This window comes from Procambarus clarkii, chromosome 59 (genome assembly GCF_040958095.1).
Source record: "Procambarus clarkii isolate CNS0578487 chromosome 59, FALCON_Pclarkii_2.0, whole genome shotgun sequence".
NCBI lineage: Eukaryota > Metazoa > Arthropoda > Malacostraca > Decapoda > Cambaridae > Procambarus > Procambarus clarkii.
Window position 1 is genome coordinate 18019857 of NC_091208.1, and position 25434 is coordinate 18045290.

General features: G+C 42.8%; 2 protein-coding genes across 6 annotated transcripts in view; one reads left to right on the forward strand and one right to left on the reverse strand.

Moving 5' to 3' along the window:
• Window positions 1–25434, reverse strand: part of LOC123768103 (uncharacterized) — a 47205-nt gene that overhangs the window by 20893 nt on the left and 878 nt on the right. The window contains exon 1 of one of the 5 annotated variants that reach the window (XM_069306909.1): window positions 22620–24660. The exons of the other annotated variants lie outside the window; for them this stretch is intronic. The gene's annotated coding sequence lies outside the window, so the exon portion shown is untranslated. Of the gene's footprint in view, window positions 1–22619; window positions 24661–25434 lie in introns of those variants that run through there. 5 annotated transcript variants of the gene reach the window in all.
• LOC138353677 (cyclin-K-like) lies at window positions 4505–16760 on the forward strand. The gene is made up of 2 exons (XM_069306891.1): window positions 4505–4839; window positions 13667–16760. Exons 1-2 carry the CDS (start codon window positions 4819–4821, stop codon window positions 14582–14584), a joined length of 939 nt encoding a protein of 312 aa, XP_069162992.1. The 5' UTR covers window positions 4505–4818; the 3' UTR covers window positions 14585–16760.

The following is a 25434-nucleotide window of genomic DNA, read 5'->3' on the forward strand; positions in this document are numbered from 1 at the left end:
AGAAGTTTGCAACAAGATTGGTGCCGGAGTTAAGAGGGTTAAGCTATAAGGAACAGTTCGAGGAAGCTGCATGGGTTATCTTCTTTTGAGGTTATCTTTTGATGATTTCGGGGCTTTTTTTTAGTGTCCCCGCGGCCCGGTCCTCGACCAGGCCTCCACCCCCAGGAAGCAGCCCGTGACAGCTGACTAACACCCAGGTACCTATTTACTGCTGGGCCCCACAACCCTGGAGAGGAGAAGCAGCAGAGAGGGATATGATTACGATACACAAGATACCGAGGGACATACATAACGCGGATAAGGACAGCCTCTTAAAATTGTACACGGGCGACATCTCCCGTCACGCAGGGTGCAGTCGCACCTCCACAGATCTCCAGTATCAGCTCTTGATACTGGTAATGGCTCAAAAGGGCCACCACTTACGGGCTATTCATGCCCGTGCCACCTTTTGGGTGGCTTAATCTTCATTAATCAATCAATCAAAATTGTATTTACCTGGTGACAAAGTACCTGAGGATCCTCCCTCAGTATCAGTAGTGATATAATGTTTTGTTGGGGACATGAGAACCTATTTACTGCTAGGGGAACAGAGGCATTAGGTGAAAGGAAACGTGTCCAACCATTTCTAACCTGTCCGGGAATAGAACCCGGGATCCCTGATTGTGAGTCGAGAATTTAGCCAGTTTTATTAAGAAAGTTATCAAGCAGCCTATTCTGGCGACCGTTCCCAATGTCAAAAACCTGTTATACTAAAGTGCCCTATCCTAACCTATCAGAGGACCCGTTAACAGAAAACGGGACATTTATCAAGACTTGTCATGTTGATTTTGTTGCATCTAGGTTCTCAAGATGTTTTTATTACGTCTTTCATCTCACACAACTTGGTCTCTTATGTTGATTCCTTCCTTAAGTCCTCCTGAAATTTTCTGTTAAACTCCTCACATACTTCCTTATCGTTGTCTATGAGACATACTCTTTGTCTCTTCAGCGAGATAGCATGATATCTTACTGTTGTCTCTTCATCTTTCTCCCCATAATAGCAATTTGGATATCTTTCGCCACAATGTAGTTTTCAAATTGCCTCTCAGCTTCCCTTCTGACTCTCGTGTATTCATTTCTGGCTCTCTATAGTGCCTCTATATTGTCTTATATTGTCCTATATTGTCTATATCTTAGCTCTTTCTAATTCCACCTAGCTTCCTTGCACTGCCTATTTTATCCGGAGTACACTGTGCATTTCTCGTCCACCACCTTCTTGAGTGGGATGAACTGATCCGTTGCATGTGCAACTTTCCCATCATTGCATTTCATCGTCTCATTCATTGCCCTTCTTGTCTCTTCCAGTTCTCTCTCCCACTGGATGCCCCTCATTGTGGACCCGCGTTGTAAGCTTTCTGTATCAGATCAGACTACCAGAGACTACCAGGAAGACTACCAGAGACTACTGTATCAGACGTGAGGACCAGGAAGACTACCAGAGACTACCAGAGACTACTGTATCAGACGTGAGGACCAGAAAGACTACCAGAGACTACCAGAGACTACCAGAGGCTACCAGAGACTACCAGAGACTACCAGAGACTACCAGAGACTACCAGAGGCTACCAGAGACTACCAGAGACTACCAGAGGCTACCAGAGACTATCAGAGACTACCAGAGACTACCAGAGGCTACCAGAGACTACCAGAGACTACCAGAGACTACCAGAGGCTACCAGAGGGTACCAGAGACTACCAGAGACTACCAGAGACTACCAGAGACTACCAGAGGCTACCAGAGACTACCAGAGACTACCAGAGACTACCAGAGGCTACCAGAGACTACCAGAGACTACCAGAGACTACCAGAGGCTACCAGAGACTACCAGAGGCTACCAGAGACTACCAGAGACTACCAGAGGCTACCAGAGACTACCAGAGACTACCAGAGACTACCAGAGGCTACCAGAGACTACCAGAGACTACCAGAGGCTACCAGAGACTACCAGAGGCTACCAGAGACTACCAGAGACTACCAGAGACTACCAGAGGCTACCAGAGACTACAAGAGGCTACCAGAGACTACCAGAGACTACCAGAGGCTACCAGAGGCTACCAGAGGCTACCAGAGACTACCAGAGACTACCAGAGGCTACCAGAGACTACCAGAGACTACCAGAGACTACCAGAGGCTACCAGAGACTACCAGAGACTACCAGAGACTACCAGAGGCTACCAGAGACTACCAGAGGCTACCAGAGACTACCAGAGACTACCAGAGACTACCAGAGACTACCAGAGGCTACCAGAGACTACCAGAGGCTACCAGAGACTACCAGAGACTACCAGAGGCTACCAGAGACTACTAGAGACTACCAGAGACTACCAGAGGCTACCAGAGACTTCCAGAGACTACCAGAGGCTACCAGAGACTACCAGAGACTACCAGAGGCTACCAGAGACTACCAGAGACTACCAGAGATTACCAGAGACTACCAGAGACTACCAGAGACTACATAGTATTTATGGAAATTTGACAACACGAACAGCCGTAAAAAGTTGCAGTAATATTATTATTATGTTATGTTATGTCAGTGCTACGTTAGTGTGCTGGTTATCATAGAGATGTTGTGATGTGGGAGAATAGGAGCAGTTGTACAGGTGTTGGTCTAAGATAACCCCTAATCTTGCAGTATATTGCGCACACACACACACACGCGCACACACACACACACACACACACACACACACACACACACACACACACACACACATTACACAAACACAAAATTTGTGCACATTATTAATACAATTAGGTGAGTACACACACACACACACACACACACACACACACACACACACACACACACACACACACACACACACACACACACACACAGAAATCTTTAAAGAATTCTGATAAAGAAAGAGATCTAGGGGTGGTTCTAGATAGAAAACTATCACCTGAGGACCACATAAAGAATATTGTGCGAGGAGCCTATGCCACGCTTTATAACTACAGAATTGCTTTTAAATACATGGATGGCGATATACTAAAGAAATTGTTCACGACTTTTGTTAGATCAAAGCTAGAATATGCAGCGGTTGTGTGGTGCCCATATCTTAAGAAGCACATCAACAAACTGGAAAAGGTGCAAAGACATGCTACTAAGTGGCTCCCAGAACTGAAGGGCAAGAGCTACGAGGAGAGGTTAGAGGCATTATATATGCCAAAAGTAGAAGACAGAAGAAAAAGAGGTGATATGATCACTACATACAAAATAGTAACAGGAATTGATAAAATTGATAGGGAAGATTTCCTGAGACCTGGAACTTTAAGAACAAGAGGTCATAGATATAAACTAGCTAAACACAGATGCCGAAGAAATATAAGAAAATTCACTTTCGCAAACAGAGTGGTAGACGGTTGGAACAAGTTAGGTGAGAAGGTGGTGGAGGTCAAGACCATCAGTAGTTTCAAAGCGTTATATGATAAAGAGTGCTGGGAAGACGGGACACCACGAGCGTAGCTCTCATCCTGTAACTACACTTAGGTAATTACACTTAGGTAATTACACGCACACACACACTCAGAGGGGCCTTACGGCTGAACAGACAGCGCTCTGGGGTCGTAGTCCTAAGGGCCAGGGATTGATCCCCGGCAGAAGCGAAAACAAATAAGCAGTTTCTTTCACCCTAATGCCCCTGCTCACCTAGCAGTATATAGGTACCTGGGAGTTATACAGCTGCAACGGGGGTTTCCTCGGGAAATGTGTGTATGAGTCAGAGAGAAATATATGTACTAGATATATCAGGGGGAAAATATATTGGTTAGAAAGGCGGGGACCAGGAGCTTATAACTCGATTATGCAGAAATAAATAGTAAATACACGCACACACTCGCTGCTTCTATTTTAGGTGAGAACGAGTGTTTCCTCTCATGGTGGGTGTAGTACACTCTGATTGTGAGGTGTACATGGTGCTTGGACCCCGGGGAACGGTGTCCTAGACCATTTTCAAGTCGATTGTGATAATGGTCCAGGACGGACCGAAACGTCGTCGTCTCCTCGTCTTTTGTGGTCTGGTCACCATAAGTTACTTTTATGTATAGAGTAGCAATGACGTAAAGAAGTATATGCTTTTTTTTAGGTATTTAGACCATACTCGACCCAAGTCCAAGTAGTCGCAGTTTTCCAGACGTGTTTGTTGACCTGGGGCCAGATTCACGAAGCAGTTACGCAAGTACTTACGACCGTGTACATCTTTCCTCAATTTTTGGCGGCTTTGTTTACAATTATTAAACAGTTAATGAGCTCCGAAGCACCAGGAGGCTGTTTATAACAATAACAACAGTTGATTGGGACGTTTTCATGCTTGTAAACTCTTTAATAAATGTAACCAAAGCCGTCAAAGATTGAGGAAAGATGTACACGTTCGTAAGTGCTTGCGTAACTGCTTTCGTGAATCTGGCCCCAGGTTCTGGGAGGAAGCGTCGTATATGCAAATGACTCCACGTAAGACAAAGGATTCCACTGAGCAGAACAGTGGAGCGTAACACACAACACAACACCAAGAAACACGATTCGCAACCAATGGAACACTTGTACAAGTCTACAAAAGTCCTATTACGTGTGTTGGTGTGTGTGACGTCACGGTAATGGGTGAACAAAACCAGGGAGGCCTCCTCAGCGAGACGTCAAACAGTCGCTGACCGCCGAGGTGAACACACCCTTCCTCACGCGGGGTCTGTGTATGTGTTTGTGAGTGTGTGTGTGTGTGTGGACGCGCTCAAGCACGTTCCGTGAAGGATATTATTATTAACACATCGAGAAAGATAATATGAAGTTAAGCGCTGTGCAGGTAAGCCGTGTGAGGTAACTTGTGCTAAGTGTTTAGACCCACCTGGTGGGGACCTTAGGGGGAGGCGAGCGTGCGCTGAGAAAGGGCTGTGTGAATTGGTAAAAGTTTTGGCTCCTTGTGTCAATGTTTGCGTACGCACTTACTTTCGCACTCAGTAGCGTGTCGGATTGATGCAAGGGGAAGGGATGGGAGGGGGAAGGGGGGAGTTCAAGGGGCGCCAGGGAGCGCCCAATAACTAATGTATAAATAGGTAAATCTGTTGAAGGCCTATTGGACTACTTAAAGCAGCTCCTATTGGCCCATGCGAGGTAGCTGCTGTTGAGGAAATCTTCGAACAGGACAACGGGATCGAACCACCATACTGGGTAACCCCGAGACGCACGCCTTAACCCATGGACCACGACATGCTGAAGTTCTGTTTTTTTAGTCTGGGGTACGCCCAACCTTCTGGGCGTCTGCAGGCAAACTCTGGTGTAACCGCTCTTTCTCACACACATATATATCATGTTATATCTTGTGTGTGGTTGAGGAGGCGCGTGTACGGGTTATTTGTAAACTTGGGTTGGCTAACCACTTGGAACAAGGACGGTAGAGCGACGGCCTCGCTTCTAGCAGGTCGGCGTTCAATCCCCGATCGTCCAAGTGGTTGGGTACCATTCCTTCCCTCCGTCCTTGTCATTCTGCTCATATTCCTTCCAAGCACAGAACAGTTACAGCCCCGCTCCTGTACCAGGTTATCTTGAGGTTATCTTGAGATGATTTCGGGGCTTTAGTGTCCCCGCGGCCCGGTCCTCGACCAGGCCTCCACCCCCAGGAAGCAGCCCGTGACAGCTGACTAACTCCCAGGTACCTATTTACTGCTAGGTAACAGGGGCATTCAGGGTGAAAGAAACTTTGCCCATTTGTTTCTGCCTCGTGCGGGAATCGAACCCGCGCCACAGAATTAAGAGTCCTGCGCGCTATCCACCAGGCTACGAGGCCCCTGTCACACCACCGGTGTTTTCTATGAAGCTTTTCAAGGTAAACTAAAATATTTACAATCAATTAGTATGTCACATATGCACTTATTAAATAAGCCAATATTGACTATAAGCAAGTGCGAGAACGGGCTGGACAATGAATACCTACTGCAGAAAGGGGAAGTTGGCTAAAGGGCACATCCATTGCGGCCAGATCTACCCCTAAATGTTTGTTGATTCATTGTTTTTAAAATGTCGAGATGTACTTCCTACGTAGGGAACATCACACTTCGAACATCTGAACAGATGCTCAACACGAGACCCAAGTTCATAAGGCGAGAAATCCCCCGCAAAGGCCGGTGCTCGAGTGAACCAGAGCATTGCAGATCTTTATGAACGTTCTCACTGAAGCTTGAGTTTGTACCTGCAATGTCGTGCGCTTTCCATTACGTGATTCGCCACTGTTAGACACCGTAGATCACAATAACTCGCCACTGTTAGACACCGTAGATCACAGTAACTCGTCTCTGTTAGACACACGTAGATCACAGTAACTCGCCACTGTTAGACACCGTAGATCACAGTAACTCGTCTCTGTTAGACACACGTAGATCACAGTAACTCGCCACTGTTAGACACCGTAGATCACAGTAACTCGCCACTGTTAGACACCGTAGATCACAGTAACTCGTCTCTGTTAGACACACGTAGATCACAGTAACTCGCCACTGTTAGACACCGTAGATCACAGTAACTCGTCTCTGTTAGACACACGTAGATCACAGTAACTCGCCACTGTTAGACACCGTAGATCACAGTAACTCGTCTCTGTTAGACACACGTAGATCACAGTAACTCGCCACTGTTAGACACTGTAGATCACAGTAACTCGTCTCTGTTAGACACACGTAGATCACAGTAACTCGCCACTGTTAGACACTGTAGATCACAGTAACTCGCCACTGTTAGACACACGTAGATCACAGTAGCTGCTCCCATTAAGAGCTCCACCGTCACTTAGGGGTCACTCAGGTAACTGTGTTTATAGCAGGAAAATCCGCTTATATATATATCCTTTGAATATTTATTGTTCCTTCTCAATATGTCTGATGACCTACCTTGCTGTGGTTCCGGGGGTCAATGTCCCTGCGGCCCGGTCTCTGACCAGGACCAGGCACAAAGTTCATTGATGGTGTTTATAATATAATATAAATTCAAAATATATCCTTTGGTGTGATCGGGGATGAAGGCGTTGGCCAGTGTTTTATTATTCTGTTTAATGTTGTTGTTGATTCTGTTGCGTGAATTTGCCCTCACAAGTTAGCTCGAGTGCATGGGGGGAGTTGTGTAAAACCCTGGTTTGTGCCTCGGAGAGGCTGCAGGATCCAGTAAGTTCAGTAGAACTTCGGTTTCAACTCCTTTTGACCAAGTCGTAGCTCAGTCGATTAAGGCAGCGTCTGGGATGCTCTCGGACGCAGGTTCGAATCCTCGTCACGGCCCTTGTGGATTTGTTCATTTGCTCGTAAGGTTGTTTTCTACAGGGGTTATTGGTAATTGAGACCCGTACTGATGCTGGACTCGTTTACGGCCTAATATTGGACTCCCGCTGAATTTGGACCTAGTTGTTTATTTATATTACTAGACTTCTTACATTCTCGTAAAGCCACATTCTCGTAAAGCCACTAGCAAGCATAGCGTTTCGGCCGACCTGCCAAATCGTTTAACAACCGAGTATCCGGATTCACGAAGCAGTTACGTAAGTACTTATGAACGTGTACATCTTTCCTCAATATTTGATGGTTTTGGTTACATTAAACAGTTTACAAGCATGAAAACTTGCCATTCAACTGTTATTATTGTTATAAACAGCCTCCTGGTGCTTCGGAGCTCATTAACTGTTTAATAATTGTAAACAAAGCCGCCGAAGATTGAGAACAGATGTACAGGTTCGTAAGTGATTGCGTAACTACTTCGTGAATCTGGGTCCTAGCAGTACCCATTCACTGCTGGGTGAACAGATGCGTATAGTTAAGGATTGGTGCCTAGTCAATCCTTCCGGGCGAGGATACGAACCCAGGCCAAATCGCTCGCGAAACGCGGGGCAAGTGTCTTACCACTGTGCCACGAGAAGTAATGCCTGACACAAAAGGTTATCACATGGACTTAAATAACCCTTAAAAATCGTCGGTTATTGCAGCCCCCGGAGTGTAATTACCCAAGTGTAATTACCTAAGTGTAGTTACAGAATGAGAGCTACGCTCGTGGTGTCCCGTCTTCCCAGTACTCTTTGTCGTATAACGCCTTGAAACTACTGGCGGTTTTGGCCTCCACCACCTTCTCACTTGTTCCAACCGTCTACCACTCTGTGAAACACAATCTTTCTAATATTTTTTCGGCACCTTTGTTTCCTTAGTTTGAATCTGTAGCCTCTTGTTCGTGAAGTTGTTGGTTTCAGGAATTCCTCTTTGTAAGTTTCGTCGATTCCTGTTAGTATTTTGTAAGTGGTGATAACTTACGTATGCAAAAGTAAGTGGTGTGTGTGTGTGTGTGTGTGTGTGTGTGTGTGTGTGTGTGTGTGTGTGTGTGTGTGTGTGTGTGTGTGTGTGTGTGTGTGTGTGTGTGTGTGTGTGTGTGTGTGTGAGCTCACGCTGTTGTACTCACGAGGGATAAGCTTTAGCTCTTTGGTCCCGCCTCTCGACACTCAAGTCAACTGATGTACTAGTTAAAAAGTTTATTTAACTGTCGTAGCTCCATCTAAAGCTATGCATAAGGTATGCCTCCATCACTCCATTTTGTAAATAATTATATTGTTCACCTCTCTGGAACTGAACTAATTCTTTCTAATGACTCCATGGTTGAGATAGGTTGAGTACCTGAACGTGCCCAGAGTTCATGTACCACCCATGCTTAATGCTGTCCTTGTCTCTCCTGACCATTCTTTGGAGAAGTCATTTGTGATTATCAGCCTCTCTCCTGTTTATTCTGTCTCCTGTTTATTCTCTCCTGTTTATTCTCTCCTGTTTATTCTCTCTCCTGGTGACGTGAGACTTAACTACTTTAGTTCATAATTCCAGAATTATGTTACGTATGGTCTTGAACGACTGTCTCTGTTCACTCTCTCAAAGGTAGCTCTTATGATTGCGAACCTTGACTATGTAGCTGGAAATATTACTCTGATGTATTTACTTGTCATAAATATGGAAATATTGTCATGGAAATATTACTCTGTTATCATATTTTGATGACATGTTCGTTATAACGTCAACTCAGAATATTTGTTGTCAGATTCCAGGAGGATTTTTTCCCTCCCATTTGACATATTGTATTCAGCCTCATGCTTCCAACATCATTGCTTTGCACCTGCCTGAGTTAGCCTCAAGCAACCACTTGTTAAATCAATCTTTCATTTTGTACAGGTCAACTTTTTTTTCTGGTATTGTGGTGATCGAGTTTATGTGGCCCTTCGTTTGTGTTTTTGAACTGTGCAACTATTTAAATGTAAAACATCCAGGTGCACAAGAGTAAAAAATAGTTAAGAATTTAAATGTGAAAAAATCATATATAGGGGTACAGGAGGAACTGGTATATAGAGGTCAGAGCACAGGAGGAACTGGTATATAGAGGTCAGAGCACAGGAGGAACTGGTATATAGTAGTCAGAGCACAGGAGGAACTGGTATATAGTGGTCAGAGCACAGGAGGAACTGGTATATAGTAGTCAGAGCACAGGAGGAACTGGTATATAGAGGTCGGAGCACAGGAGGAACTGGTATATAGAGGTCGGAGCACAGGAGGAACTGGTATATAGAGGTCGGAGCACAGGAGGAACTGGTATATAGTAGTCAGAGCACAGGAGGAACTGGTATATAGAGGTCAGAGCACAGGAGGAACTGGTATATAGTAGTCAGAGCACAGGAGGAACTGGTATATAGAGGTCAGAGCACAGGAGGAACTGGTATATAGTAGTCAGATACTGTTCTTAAAAGATTTCCCCATTTTGCACCCGCAAGATAACGTAAGCTTTTAAGGGTTGATAAATGTTAATCTTCTTGTTTGAGGAGCTGTTCACTTGAGACAGTTAAGCAAGTCCCAGCTGTGTCTGGGTACAAGTGACAGGATGAACAACCCAGCGGGTTTTCTTCCTATTGGGGAGTGTTGTACATTCTGCTATGGCGGTATGTTCACTCACAAGATGACTGGCGCTGCCCAATAAACTCGCCCCTCGGGGCAAAATTTAAAAATTTTAGTAGTCAGAGCACAGGAGGAACTGGTATATAGTGGTCAGAGCACAGGAGGAACTGGTATATAGTAGTCAGAGCACAGGAGGAACTGGTATATAGTAGTCAGAGCACAGGAGGAACTGGTATATAGTAGTCAGAGCACAGGAGGAACTGGTATATAGAGGTCGGAGCACAGGAGGAACTGGTATATAGAGGTCGGAGCACAGGAGGAACTGGTATATAGTAGGTCGGAGCACAGGAGGAACTGGTATATAGAGGTCAGAGCACAGGAGGAACTGGTATATAGAGGTCGGAGCAGTGTAAGGGTTAAACATATGGTTTTCATGATCTTGTCTAAATATAATCCTGCGGAAGGTCCCTTCAGAGCCTCGCCCTCGGGAAGGGAGGGAATTAATTATGTCGGGATCATGTACAAGTGGTGCTGGATCGGGGGTCTGCGGCTTGCATTATCTTTTATGTAAATGAATAGACGGAAACAGGCGAACATAGACAGAAACAGTGATATTGACAGAAATAGTGTATGTGTGTGTGCACTCACCTATTTGTGCTTGTAGGATCGAATGCAAGTTATATTGTATTTGTGGCCTGAAAATGGTGATAGTATTAAAAGAATGATGTTGAAGAATGTGCTAATGTTGATAAAAACTCGACCTTTAAGAGTGAAACGTATATTTAATACCGTGCTGAAACCATCTTGAGGTTATCTTGAGATGATTTCGGGGCTTTTTAGTGTCCCCGCGGCCCGGTCCTCGACCAGGCCTCCACCCCCAGGAAGCAGCCCGTGACAGCTGACTAACACCCAGGTACCTATTTTACTGCTAGGTAACAGGGGCATACGGTGAAAGAAACTCTGCCCATTGTTTCTCTCCGGCGCCCGACCCAACCACTTGGGCTGGACGGTAGAGCGACGGTCTCGGTTCATGCAGGTCGGCGTTCAATCCCCGACCGTCCAAGTGGTTGGGCACCATTCCAACCCCCCCCCCCCCCCCCGTCCCATCCCAAATCCTTATCCTGACCCCTTCCAAGTGCTCTATAGCCAAGTGCCATATAGCCGTTATGGCTTGGTGCTTTCCCCTGATAGTTCCCCTTCTCCGGCGCCCGGGATCGAACCCGGGACCACAGGATCACAAGTCCAGCGTGCTGTCCGCTCCGCCGACCGGCTCCCTATACCATATCCACAAACTGTCCAGTAAAACTTGCGTAATGACCAAATAGTTTAACAGGTTTCAGTAATAAACTGGACGTGGATATGGGTGAGTGGGATGGATTCATTCAGGATTCACCAAACTTAGAAGTAATATCAAATGAATCACGAGGGTGATTCCTGGTGCGCCAAGATTCACTAGAATCATTAACAAGAGGAATAACACGCCCCAGTTATGCTAGAGAAACGCATGCAAGTCGACATGATATTTAATATTCAGTGGTGAGAAATCCGACATCTCCAGCTTTACTCTGAGACATATTATTTCCTGAGAATATCCACTGGGGACTGTGAGGCGATTTTCTTATTTATGTATATTACGTTAGTATGATTTTCTGTATGTAAATTATTTCCTGATTGATGCTAACACACACCAGCTCTCTCTTTGTGTAGTGAGTATCAATGTTTGACCAATCTGAATATACCTTTTAAAAGCAACGTAACTGCCACTGACATCCCAGCTTAACTACAGCCAATGATGTATGATGGTTATCTTTAGGTTATCTTGAGTTGATTTCGGGGGTTAGCTTCCCCGCGGCCCGGTCCTCGACCAGGCCTCATTTTTGTTACACACCTCCAGGAAGCAGCCCGTACCAGCTGTCTAACTCCCAGGTATCTATTTACTGCTAGTGAACAGTAAATCAGGGTGAAAGAAACTCTGCCCATTTGTTTCTGCCATCACCAGGGATCGAACCTGGACCCTATGATAACGAGTCCAGAGCGCTGTCCACTCAGCCGTCAGGCCCCCCTTATGATACCCAATTATCATACACATCCATCACTAAGAACGGTAATGTAACTCTTGCTCTTGTAAAAGCAGTTACATTTGAAACATTTTCTTCATGAACCCCACATTGTTTGAGTTAAGGAAAACACTATTTGTCAGATATTGATACTGTTCTTAAGATTCCCCCATTTTGCACCCGCAAGATAACGTAAACTTTTAAGGGTTGACAAATGTTAATCTTCTTGTTTGAGGAGCTGTTCACTTGAGACAGTTAAGCAAGTCCCAGCTGTGTCTGGGTACAAGTGACAGGATGAACAACCCAGCGGGTTTTCTTCCTTTTGGGGAGTGTTGTACATGCTGCTATGGCGGTGTGTCCACTCACAAGATGAGTGACGCTGCCCAATACTGTCACTATGGCGGTGTGTCCACTCACAGGATGAGTGGCGCTGCCCAATAAACTCGCCCCTCGGGGCAAAATTAAAAATTAAATTTGCTTCCTCTGTCAATGACCGAAGAACTCACGGGCATTGTGTCAACACTGATGGTTCACTCCAATTGTCACTAGGACCCACCTAGCAGCCTTATTAAATAACTAGCTGAACCTACAAAAATAAAGCAATAGCTACACTACAACTGGCTACTGATACATTGAAGACCTCTCCTACAAGGTGGACAACAAGGGACCCAATAATAGCAATCATACTCGCTGCACATTATAAAGGATTCAGAATCTCATTTTTATATCTATACCATTTCACACTAATGTAAACTCATCATGTTGACAGACACGGCAACATGCAACAAAGGTGACGGTGAGCAAGATCCAGGTACCCCCCCCCCCCATCTCAGTGATTACAACTGTATTGCTCCAAATTTGAATTTGAATTTGAAATATTCAGGTCTAGCAGGTGTCGAGAAGAACTAATATAACTAATATGTGATCTATTTAGATCCAACGCCTATATATGGACAACAGAATCTCTTGTTCCTATTATAAGCATCTTTCTCCGTTGTCTTCCCTTCACCTACTGTTGAACTACAGCCTAGAGAGCCAAATCTTCCGGGTAACGGCTTCCCGCGTGATTGTCATTGTGTGCTTGGAACTAATAACAACCATATGGCACCCTGGGAGAGTGCCTCACTCTCTAGCAGTGGTTAAGAGAAAGGAAAATCGGTTCAGGCGGCCCATCTGGTATATCAATGCCACAGTTAGTAGTGAATATTGACTTTATGTTTACACTCGCATGTCTGTCATCCTAACTGTTTCCCCTCGTGTTAGTTGGATTTTCCTTCGCTGCCCGCTGCGTCCCCTTACACTGCAAATTGCCCTCCCAACACTGACAGCTGCTTTCCTAAAGCTACCACCTGCCCTCGCAACACTGTACACTGCCAGCTGCCCCTCGCAACACTGTACACTGCCAACTACTCTTGCAACACTGCCAGCTGCTCCTATCGGTGAAGAGTATAATATTAGAAGTTGAAGACATGACACGGTTGAGCCCTATCTACCTCCACTCCGTCAGTGGCAACGTTCATGGAACAACTCAACAAGGTTCTGGTGTTGGAACTTCAAACACAAGTAACTGTAAATCTTAAAATAAAAAGGAAATAAAGCAAAATATTTGCTTCTATGTGCTTGTAGAGATTAAGGATTGTAAATGTTCATCTAATTGCTCTTGTGTTTTTCATATTCCCAGGGTTGTGTGGTGTTGCTGGTGGTGGTGTTGGCGGTGTGTGAGGGTGTTCACCATCATGACCGCGTCACACGGTCCGCCAAAGATCTTCAGGATGCTGCACCAAGGCAACCGGAAACTAAAGATGAAGTCGTTGCAGCTTCCAGTGCCCAGGAATCTGTGCCGAACGCCACTACGTCAGCCGCATCTCCAATTGATGCTCCCCCAGAGAAAAGAGAGAGTTTCATTGGAGATCTGCCGGCATCTGATAGCGGCCACGAATTTGACACCGACCGGAAAGGACTTTTCTTCAACTTTCATCCGCCAGTACCACGTCGACCCCGGCCGCCGCCCCACCGACCTCCAAAACGCCCACACACATTCCACCCACCTGTGCCACGCCCACACCCATCTGGGGAACATCCCCCACTCCCTAATCACGGCCCTCCACTCAAACCTGACTTTCCAGATTTCGACTTTGATTTTGACCCACCGAATTTCTTCGATTCAGTAGGCCTTCCGTATCATGAAGGAGACTCGTTTGATTTTGGTCCTGTACATGAAGATGTAGATTTCTTTGACGGCCCACACTCACACGAAGAGAACTTTCCTCCTTTTCCAACACACCCAGAGCAATCCCCACTCCCTCCCTCAAACTTTTTTCCAGACTTTGATAAGTTTCCAACACCCGATGGACCTCTCCACTCCGATAAACCCTCGTCGTTCCACTCTGCTCCCTTTCCCGGCAACCTTCTCTTCATCACACAGGCCTCCATCTACAGGGACGACGTGCCCGTCAAGGAAGTTCACAATGAGAGGGACAAAATCCACCCAGGCTTGGATCCTGGGGGAGTCAAGGGACTCAATCCAGATTTTCTCTACTTTCTAGAGGAACAGACCAAGGCGTACGTCAATACAGAGCCTTCTGTGGATTTTGACTGATGCTCTTGTGTTGAATCACCTTATTATTTCAATTGCAATTCTGCTTTTGTCGTGCTGCAATTCCAGATCGCCATATTAGAAATGTAAGGATTGAGTTGTAACTGTATAATGTTCACAGAAAATTTACCAGCAAAGAAAGTGCAGTTGAATAGTTGATAACCTAAATAGCTTAGGTACTGGTGAAAGCTAGGCTGTGTTTCCTGACATATCGTAGAGCAGCCTGAGGACCACTGTTATTTGGTAACAGAAAGTAACATTGTCTGTAACATTCAACAGTGTTCCAGCTTACAGATACTCATGGAATTGGGGTGTGGCAGGTTCAACCTGACCAAGCCTAATCTACGCTGATTAAACCAAATTTAACGTTCGCTGAGCAAGATTTGACAACTCATTTGCAAATAGAAACTGAAACTTAAATCATTTAAATATATCAAAGCAAACAGTGTTTCAGCGAAGCTGAACCAATCCTAACCTAAGAAAATTTGCTACTAAACTATAACTGATCAATTCTATATAAAGTGTTGATTGACACTGTGACCACTTCTCTCTCTGGAGGTGAACCTCGGCTCAACACCGAAATACACGTGAATATTTCCATAGGGAAAAATTTAACCCGTCCTTACACTAGGCTTGTTAAAGTAGCAGCCGTCCTCCCCAGACGCATTCATCAATTTTAACATACTGTTTATTAAAAATTGGTCTGTTCTCATATATAAATTAATATTATTATACATAATAATTCCATGTATGGTTAGGCGTAGGTTAGGTTAGGTGTTTAGGTTCTGTTGCCGATTATTCATATTTGAAGTAAGTGGAATGGCTGGGCACCGATTCTCAAATGTTCGTCACTGTTCATCAACCAGGTGTTACCAGGAGCAGATGTACAGAGGTGTCACCACGAGGAGCAGGTGTATGCAGGTGGTATCAAGAGCAGGTGTGCACAGGTGGCACCAGACTTTCCTAATTTAATACAGCCTGGTGCCTCTGGTCCCAGTCTTTCCGGTTTAAAAAAAAAAGCCATATCGATTGTAGCTTGTCAACATTGCGAAGATTCCCAGGCTCAGTGTGTGATTAACTGTCATTAATGATAGCCCTCTTAAACCCAACTAACACGAACTAATCAATCTGTTTGTATGTTCAAACCCCCTAAGAACATTGACTGTTTTGGCAGACTTCCGGTTCGATGCCTATTCAATTCAACCGCTCATGCTTTTGTTTTCGGAAAGGGCTTGTGGTTGAGCAAACGTCGTACAGATCATTAACTCTTTATGTAATTATTGACACGTTAGATACCGTTAACCGAAGTGGGTGACACGAAGAACAGTCGTAGAAAATATATATAAAAAAATATCGTCCACATATGACCGTACATATACCAACTATTGGTCAGACGTACAAAATTGGACTGTTTTACCCAAAAAAAGCTCGATTTGTACTGTTAATCGTACATTTATATAATAAAGTTCGTGTACACCAAATTTCAATATATTAGTTATATTGAGAAAGTCATACCACTAACATAAGCCGTTGTCATTACAATTATATACAGGTTGAATCCCAATAGGCTTTGTTGGGTCTTCATTATTAATATTATCTACATTAAATCGCATGTATTGAACTACTGTGATAAACAAAAGATTACCAATAACTACTAATAACATCTAGCAGCAGTAATAAAGTTATTATCGCTGCCATAGTTCACACAGACCCCATCCAAGGTTTCCAAATGTTATGGAATGAATTTGCTTCCCCCCCCCCCCCCCCCATGAAAATAAATGGCCTTTATTTTTTTTCTTTGGGGGGGGGGGGAGACATCCTTCTAATATAGCAAAAATAATGTGACTATTTGAACTTGTTGATGTATTTGTCCTTGTTTATTTGTTCCCACTTCGCGTTCTCGGGTGGTCGAGTCCCAAGGCATATATAACTCCCCTAACATGTTTTGTTCATGTATAATACACCAAACAGGAGTTAAACGGGTTTTGTTCATGTGTAACACACCAAGCAGGTATTGAACATATTTTGTTTGTGTGTAGCGCTTCAAGCAGGTGTTGCACAATTTTTGTTTGTCATCTGTTTCTCTTTAAGCATTTGTTATACACATATGTTCGTCATTTGTTTTTCTGAGTTTCTTGTTGCCTATTGAATTTGTTGTTAATAAACGTGTTCAAATTCTTACTGTGATTTTATCAAGATTCCTCTTAATGCAAAACTTATGAGATTATTTAGATCAAGGATATATCTGGTTAAGATGATATCCGGCACCTCCAAAGAAGACATCCAGGACATAAAGGGAGGACATTCAATACATGAAGAAGAACATTCAAGACATAAAGTAGGACCTTTAAGACATGGAGGAGGACATTCAAAAACACATAACCATATAAGGTGATGTGTGTCTATGTATGTATTAACACGATGTACTGAACGGGGTGAGAATAGCTTGAGCTACCTCATCCCTTTGTGTGTATTTTACCTCAATAAACTTATTTCAATTTCAATTTCATATAAGGTATGGAAGGGGGAGGGGGGGAATCAGAGGGTTCACGAATGATATGAAAGACATTGGAAACACGAAAATTATCAAAGAATTCAACTTGGAATCCTGAATGAGGTAAGGAGATAACCAGTATCGCCTCAACCACAACTACTACCCCCACCTTCACCACTGACACCACTCCCCGCCACTATTAACACTGACAACACACTCACCACTACCAACCACACAACCTCAACCAACAGTCACAACCACCACTACCACCTCCTCAACCATCAATACCTCTACCACAATCAAACCCCGCCACTAACACCTACCCTCCAACTACAACATGGGAGAGGGGAAGCTGTAAACACTAATAAACATACAGGAAGACTAACAGTAGAGTAGGAAGACTAGTAGAAGACTAACAAAGCTCACTACTGGAATAAGCAAAACGGTAATATTGTTATCAGCAGAAGTGGCAGTGAGTACCAGCAATATTACTAGTGAAGATAGTAGTAACTATAGTGGTCAGAGAGGCAATACAGTAGCTCCTACTGTATTCCCTCTCTGATGTACTACTGTATATCTCTGAAGTATGTTCCTTTAATATTGACCAATGATAAGCAGTCTTATGGATGGAACCTATTCAATTAAATTATATATTTCTATTTTTAGGAATATAGAAAAAGAAACATTTTTCATTAAATTCTAGCAAATAAAGACACAGTAAATAATATTTTGTTATGTTTGTTTACGTTTTCATTTAATGAGAATGATGTACTTGTTTGTTGGTAAGTAATTGTTTTTTTAATTGAGTTAATGTGAGAAATCCTAGTTCACACAACTAAGTACTAGTTAAGAGACACTAGCATCAAGACAGCCTTTTTACTTAAAAGTGGAAATTCTCCTGTAACCTTAATCTAAAATGATGACAAATTTAATTGCTCAAAATCATTCTTCAATCAATGATATTATCTATAAATATCTCCGTTTTTTTATTAACAACATATGTATAATGCATTCACAATACCTACTGACAGAATGTTATTGCTAAAGCCGACGATGAGCCACAATAACGTGGCTGAAGATACAATGACCAAACCACACATCAGAAAATGGAGAAACGACAGATGTTTCGGTCCATCCTGGACCATTATCAAGTCGTATAATCACACGAACTGATCGGTCCAGGACGGACCGAAACGTTGCTGTTTCTCCATTTTCTGGTGTGTGTGGTTTGGTGATGAGTTAATTGCTAAAAACCTACCTAATTATGGGGAAAATCGATGAAAAACAAGCGAAGCAACTGGGGAACACACACACTTGTTGACGGACTGTAGTTCCCGCTATGGTCACCAGGTAGCCTCAATCACCTGGGGCCAAATTCACGAAGCAGTTACGCAAGCACTTACGAACCTGTACATCTTTTCTCAATCTTTAGCGGCTTTGTTTAAAATTATTAAACAGTTAATGAGCTCCGAAACACCAGGAGGCTGTTTATAACAATAACAACAGTTGATTGGGAAGTTTTCATGCTTGTAAACTGTTTAATAAATGTAACCAAAGCCGTCAAAGATTGAGGAAAGATGCACACGTTCGTAAGTGCTTGCGTAACTACTTCGTGAATCTGGCCCCCTGGTAACAAGCCTACTATCAGTCCTGTAAATTGCAATGATGAATAATGCGTGCGAATGAGATTGTCACTCTTACTGGCTTATTTTTTTGTGGATTTTTTATTTGTCGCGACCCATTTTATTTATTTTGCGACGCACTAATGGGTCGGAACCCACAGTTTCAAAAATCAAGTTGTAAAAAAGATTGGCCAGATCTGTCGCAGAAGAAAAAACTGAAAAACACTCTAGTGGGGTCTTGTGCTACATTCACTTATAACTGCAGGAAATACCCATTTTATATTGTCATGTTAAATGTATTTGTGGTTGTAACTGAATAAGTGAAAGGAATATTATTACATAAAGTTTGTAGATTGTAAAGCTTGGACCCATATATATATATATATATATATATATATATATATATATATATATATATATATATATATATATATATATATATATATATATATATATACAAGTAAGTACATTGGGCTTATGAGAGTACTTAGCACTGATGTGTTTACATTCTTGTACAACCACTAGCACGCGTAGCGTTTCGGGCAAGTCCTTAATCCTATGTTCCCCTGGAATACGACCCGCTAAATCGTTTAACAAACAGTTACCCATTTTACTGTTGGGTAAACAGAGCCTACAGTTAAGGATTGGCGCCCAATAAATCCTCCCCCAGCCAGGATATGAACCCAAGCCAAACGCTTGCGAAACGCCAGGCGAGTGTCTTACCACTACGCCACGGGTCTCAACTTTCAGCATAATATTCCCGCCATCAATGGGTAACGGGGTCATTTTGCCAAAATATTATTTTTTTAAACTTTAAGTTTTTGTATTATAATGAGGAAACGTCGCGAGATGGTTCAGATTGACGTAGAGATACGTGACTGGTAGAGTGAGAGAGAGAGAGGGAAAGTGAGTGATTTGCCGTATCATTTTGCTTTCACTTGATAGCGTTTACACCTGGCCGACTGATTGCTTCACTCGGGTGCTGTAACACTTTCAGTCTCACCAAGTTTGTTGACGCAAATTATTGTGCGTTTTGAGATATGATCTGTAATTGATAATTTTAATTATAGCCTCAAAAATCCGTATAAGAGGTAAATATTGGATGATCAATAACGATTTCAAGGTTATTTCCTGTCTTGAGTCAGCCTCGGCCGTGTTTGGTGACGGTGTTCAGGCGTCTGATTGGGCTGCAGAGTTTATGGGAACAACCTGTTGGTGGGTGAGAAGACAACCCCGGGTTCGAGACCCGATCTTGGTTATCTTGAGGTTACCTTGAGATGATTTCGGGGCTTAGTGTCCCCACGGCCCGATCCTCGACCAGGCCTCCTTTTTGTTACACATCTCCAGAGCAACCCGTAGTAGCTGTCTAACTCCCAGGTACCTATTTACTGCTGGGTGAACAGGGGCGTCAGGGCGAAAGAGACTGCCCATTTCTTTCCGCCTCCGCCGGGGATTGAACCTGGAACCTTAGGACTACGAATCCTAAACCCTGTCCACTCAACCGTCAGGCCCCGATACCCAGACATACGCGTTGCTTCCGTGACCAAAGACTCTCACAATCAATTTCTCGTAGACATATGTTACTGAATATGACAAAAAAAAAGGTAAGAGCAATGATTCTGGCACGAATCTTCACTTGAGAAAGAAGTTGAAAAATTAACTCCCCAAAGTTCATTTGAGTTTTATTATGGCCTGACGGTAACAGACGTTTCGTTGATCCTCTCACACTCGGGAATCCCGGGCTGAGCAAAAATTGTTGGACATGTTCCCTATCACCTAATGCCTCTGTTTACCTAGCAGAAAATAGGTACACACAAGAGTTAACTTTTGTAGGGTTGCAGCCTGAGGAAAATCAGTAGTTCCACCTCAGGGGGTGAAGGGGAGGGGCCTCGATATAATCCTAATGCATCCACAAGCGGCCTGTCCCCAACAGCGTGAATTATTGTTATGATAATACAGCTGGAGCAACGGAATATATAAGAGAGAGTGAGACCGTCGCAGGGGCAAATAAGCCTTATGAAGTTCCCTTTTTTGTGTTTTTATGATGTCTGGTCATGTTGGATGTTGACCAGACCACACACTTAGAAGGTGAAGGGACGACAACGTTTCAGTCCGTCCTGGACCATTCTCAAGTCGATGACTTGAGAATGACTTGAGAATGGTCCAGGACAGACCGAAACGTCGTCCCTTCACCTTCTAAGTGTGTGGTCTGGTCAACATACTTTAGCCACGTTATTGTGACTCATCGGCTGCATGTTGGATGTTGTGATATCTGGGGCAGTATGTTGGTTATGATGATGTCTGGGGCAGTATGTTGGATGTTATGATATCTGGGGCAGTAGTTGGATGTTCTGTCTTCGTCTTGAAGATGATAGCATGCAACTGATGTTAGTTGTCTGCTAATAGTTGGTTGACTGTTTGACATCTGGTGCTTTCCTGATAACTAAGCTTCCGTTTTCGTTGTATTTGTTGATTATTTCAGTGTTGTTTGTCAGGATATCTGGTGATGATCTGGTTGTGTGTACAAATTATATATATTTAGATGGAGCCTTGCTGTGCGTGCATAGTTAGTTTCCTTGAAAGAAATGTTGTTTTGTCTATATACTGAGATAGGGTTGACAGTTTAAGTAGGAACAATATAAAACAGCCTTAAAAAAGCCATAGCGAAACCCCGCTTACAAACAAAAGAAGTACTGGTAATTTAATACTCAAAAGAACAGCCCTGATAAACATATACAAAGTAACAACCCGCCTTAAATATACAAAGTAACAATTTTGCTTCCCTGCCGGGACTCAGAGCTAGAGCTCACCACAGATCACCGGATAATGACGTTTGTACCGATTATTAGGCTATTCATGCCCGTGGTCACCTCTTGGGTGCCTTAATCTTCATCAATCAATCAATCTCTTGTATTCATTCATTACCTGAAGATGTTCAGAAAAATGGAACGTTGTAGCTAATAAACCCTTCAAGAGTTACTAGCTTTTTTTAAGCTCAAAGATCAGCTTAAGGACTAGCTTAAGTACTAGCTAGAACTTCAGCTTAAGGACGAGCATCATTAAGCTCAAAGTTCCTTAATAAGAATTTTAGTAACGATTGCTCGTCTTAATACTGATACAAAGAAAATAGAGGCATAGAAAGATTACACTATAAAATCAATAACGCCAGCAATGTAGCTTTTATATAAACAGTTGTTCCTACAATTAAAAGTTGTGAGAGAAGGTGACTATAGCTGGTAGTGAACGGTCCAAGTCCATATGCTACAATGTACATATTGATAACCCTCAAATTTTACTTTAATGTACCTACTAATCTTTGTCAAAATTTCTTTCAATGTACCTGTTAACATCTTTTCAATTTTGCTAGAAATTACCTACTTAAAATTATCTTTTCAAAATCAAAAATCAAAATGTTTATTCAGGTAAAAGTACGTACATAGAAGATGAGTTACAAACATAATGTTGGATTTATAGATAGAGTTAGTACATACAATACCTAAAGCCACTAATACGCACTTTTAGATTAAGGACCTGCCTGAAACGCTATGAGTGTTAGTGACTTTACAAGAATGTAAAAACATCAACGCTATGTACTCTCATAAACCCAATGTACCTTCTTGTATAAGTAAATAAATAAATAAATAAATATATAAAAAATTATACACTGTGCTGTATGAGGCTATTAATGATGTGGTCACAATTACATACATACATAAAACAAACGCTGCGAGACTTGCAACAGCTTGTAACACTGCTTTGCTGAATTGGTGTTTGGTCAAGTATTGTCCAGTACAAAGGGTAACCACGAGGGTAGCCTAAGTACCCCAGTACAAAGGGTAACCACGAGGGTAGCCTAAGTACCCCAGTACATAGGGTAGCCTGAGCCCTGACACGCTAAATAATTGACACAAAGTGTAGATACCTTGCGTGCTGGAGACGCTTCGGCTGACTGCCGCCAGGCGGCCTTCTCAGGCCAAGATAACAACCACAGTTGCCAATTGTTGAGACACAAACTTGGTTAATAAAATACTACTATATGAAATTCCTTTCAACGGCAATAATTTTTTGGAATGCATTTAATATCACTTACACCGCTGATGCGCAGAGATGTTGTAAAGGTTTACTAGTGAGACTCATTCCATGATTTTCTGATAGTAGTACACTGAGATTACACGCTGAGATGTTGTAATGAGATCTTACATGTAGGGATTAATGCTGCTCCTACCACTAATGTGTTTGTGTGTGTGCACCTCTATCTATTATGAGAACATATATAATTTCGATGAAGAGAAACACAAATACTCAAAGAAACTTCATTTTTAAAGCACTTGAATATTTTGCGCATACCACCCCAATCAATATTTTATTTAGTGTTTTGTTAGGTACCATTTGAGGTACCCGGCAGTGCCCGGGGAACGAAGCGAGGCCCCATCATCACTACACGCGATCTCCATCTTCACTACCCTGGCGGCCTCCAGGGGAATCCTCAATCTCTCAAGAGCCCAAGTAGCGTGTGTGTGTTAATGTACATATATGCGTACATACTGTGATGTAAGTCCCCACTTCACGTAATTATCAAGAGAAAGCGCTAATGAGGACAAGGAACAGAAATATGAGAACGGGGTAAAGGTACGATGTTCAGCGATTTGACCCATCAGGGATCGAAGGTCGATGTTGAAAGATACAAGGGACTTTGTTGTTCAGAAGCCTTTGCTGTACATGGGCCTTTACTGTATCTCCAGTCCGTCCTCCTAAGGTTTCCCAGGGTCAAGAAAACGGTCAATTTAAAGTGTCCTCTCCTAACCTACCACCAGAGGACCCCAAACAAAAAACGGCACACTACGTTACTTTCGCCAGCCGCTTCCATTTTCTAGTACGACAATTTTTGGCCTTATGTAATTCATACGAGGGAAATGCGACATTCTTTGTAGAACAGGGCGGTATCCCAGTGATAATAAGCATCTGAGCGGCGTGATCTGTAATCAGGATTACATTATATCTTATCTAGCTTCAAAAGATTGTCACTTGCTTAGGTAAACGAAGTATGGGGTTCAGTTCCTGAACAGATTGTGCCTCTGTAACCCTTTCCTCCACCACCCATGGGATAGGTATGGGGGTTACATAATAAAGAAATAAGTTGAATTGAACTGATAGATCAAGAGTAGTTCTGACATGCAGCAATAACGCAATTCATAGAAAACGTTAACTTCATATCGCTCTCATGGCGGTAACTTTGCGATTTAACATTAGTAAGCTGAATTGTCTTGAAGAAATATTCCAGACAATTTTAGGGCCCATCCTAGCACTCACTGCCACTCTCTACCTGGCCTGATGTCCACACCTGATGTCCACACCTGCACTTTAATACATTATTTACATACGAGCGATCTAGTTTAGGGACATATGTCTTTTGAACAAATCCACAAGGGCCGTGACGTGGAGTGTGATATGGCTTTTCCTTAAAAGTGTTGGCGTAAGATAACAATCGACTATATCTATTTTCCTGTACACGGTGCACAAGATTGCGTTCGAAAAAAAGGTTAAATTTATTGAAGACAGACAAGGCATCATAAGCGAGCAATATAGACACTCACAGGCACACTCCCCGCAGCCTAGTCATCCACAAATGAAAGTAAAACAACTAGAGATACAAGTATAGCAACTAGAGCTATACAATTATAACAACTAGAGATACAAGTATAACAACTAGAGATACAACTATAACAACTAGAGATACAAAACATAAAAATAGACTTGCATCAAAAAACGTTTTGTACAAATAATTTTGTAAAGAGCTTGAGAAAGAGGCAGCACCCAAACCCAATAGGTATATCACATGTGTATAGATGTATCAGATGTATATAGATATACATAGATGTATATAGATATACATAGATGTATATAGATATACATAGATGTATATAGATATACATAGATGTATATAGATATACATAGATGTATATAGATATACATAGATGTATATAGATATACATAGATGTATATAGATATACATAGATGTATATAGATATACATAGATGTATATAGATATACATAGATGTATCAGATGTAATAGATGCAATAGATGTATCAGTGTTTTAAAACACCTTCACATCTCACGAAGGGAAGTCGACAAATTCTCTAATAGTGGTATACAAGACCCTCATTAGACAACCCATCCTCCTGTTTAGATAGTAATTTTTGTAACTATGAGCACCGTAGTACAAATATTGACTTACTAAGCAATTAGATAGTAGAATTTTGTACTATTCACTTTATAGAGTACGAAAAAAAAATGAAACTAATAATCAAACAAATATTCCTAAGCCTAGTATAGCACATATATGTACTTTATTAGGCCTCAGATAGCGTGTATTAGGCCCAGGAAGGTTAGGTTAGTTTGTCTTTGCAACATAAGCAGAAAATCGTTTTCCGGTTTGTCCAAATTTCATAGTATCGATTAATAACTGCGTTGATCGTCGGTATATGTACTATGGTCCTCATCCTTCCTACAAATACTACCAAAACAGGAGGATGGGCTGGATTAGACGGTAATTGGACTATGCCTTATAGTTGTGTCTTGTCAATCATTCCTTCACTGACGAGACTGACCGTGAATCAGAAAGCATGTCTGCCTGTGTGTGTTGAGTCGTCATCTGCACCAGAGTGGAGGAACATGAAGTTGCAGCAAGAGTACCGCCCCTGCGTCCTGAAAACAACCATGCACCATCCAAGCTGTC

Coding starts and splice junctions, on each gene's coding strand:
- LOC138353677 (XM_069306891.1), top strand. CDS start 4,819: ATGAAGTTAAGCGCTGTGCAG. Junction 4,840..13,666: donor TGAAGTTAAGCGCTGTGCAG/GTAAGCCGTGTG, acceptor TCATATTCCCAG/GGTTGTGTGGTGTTGCTGGT.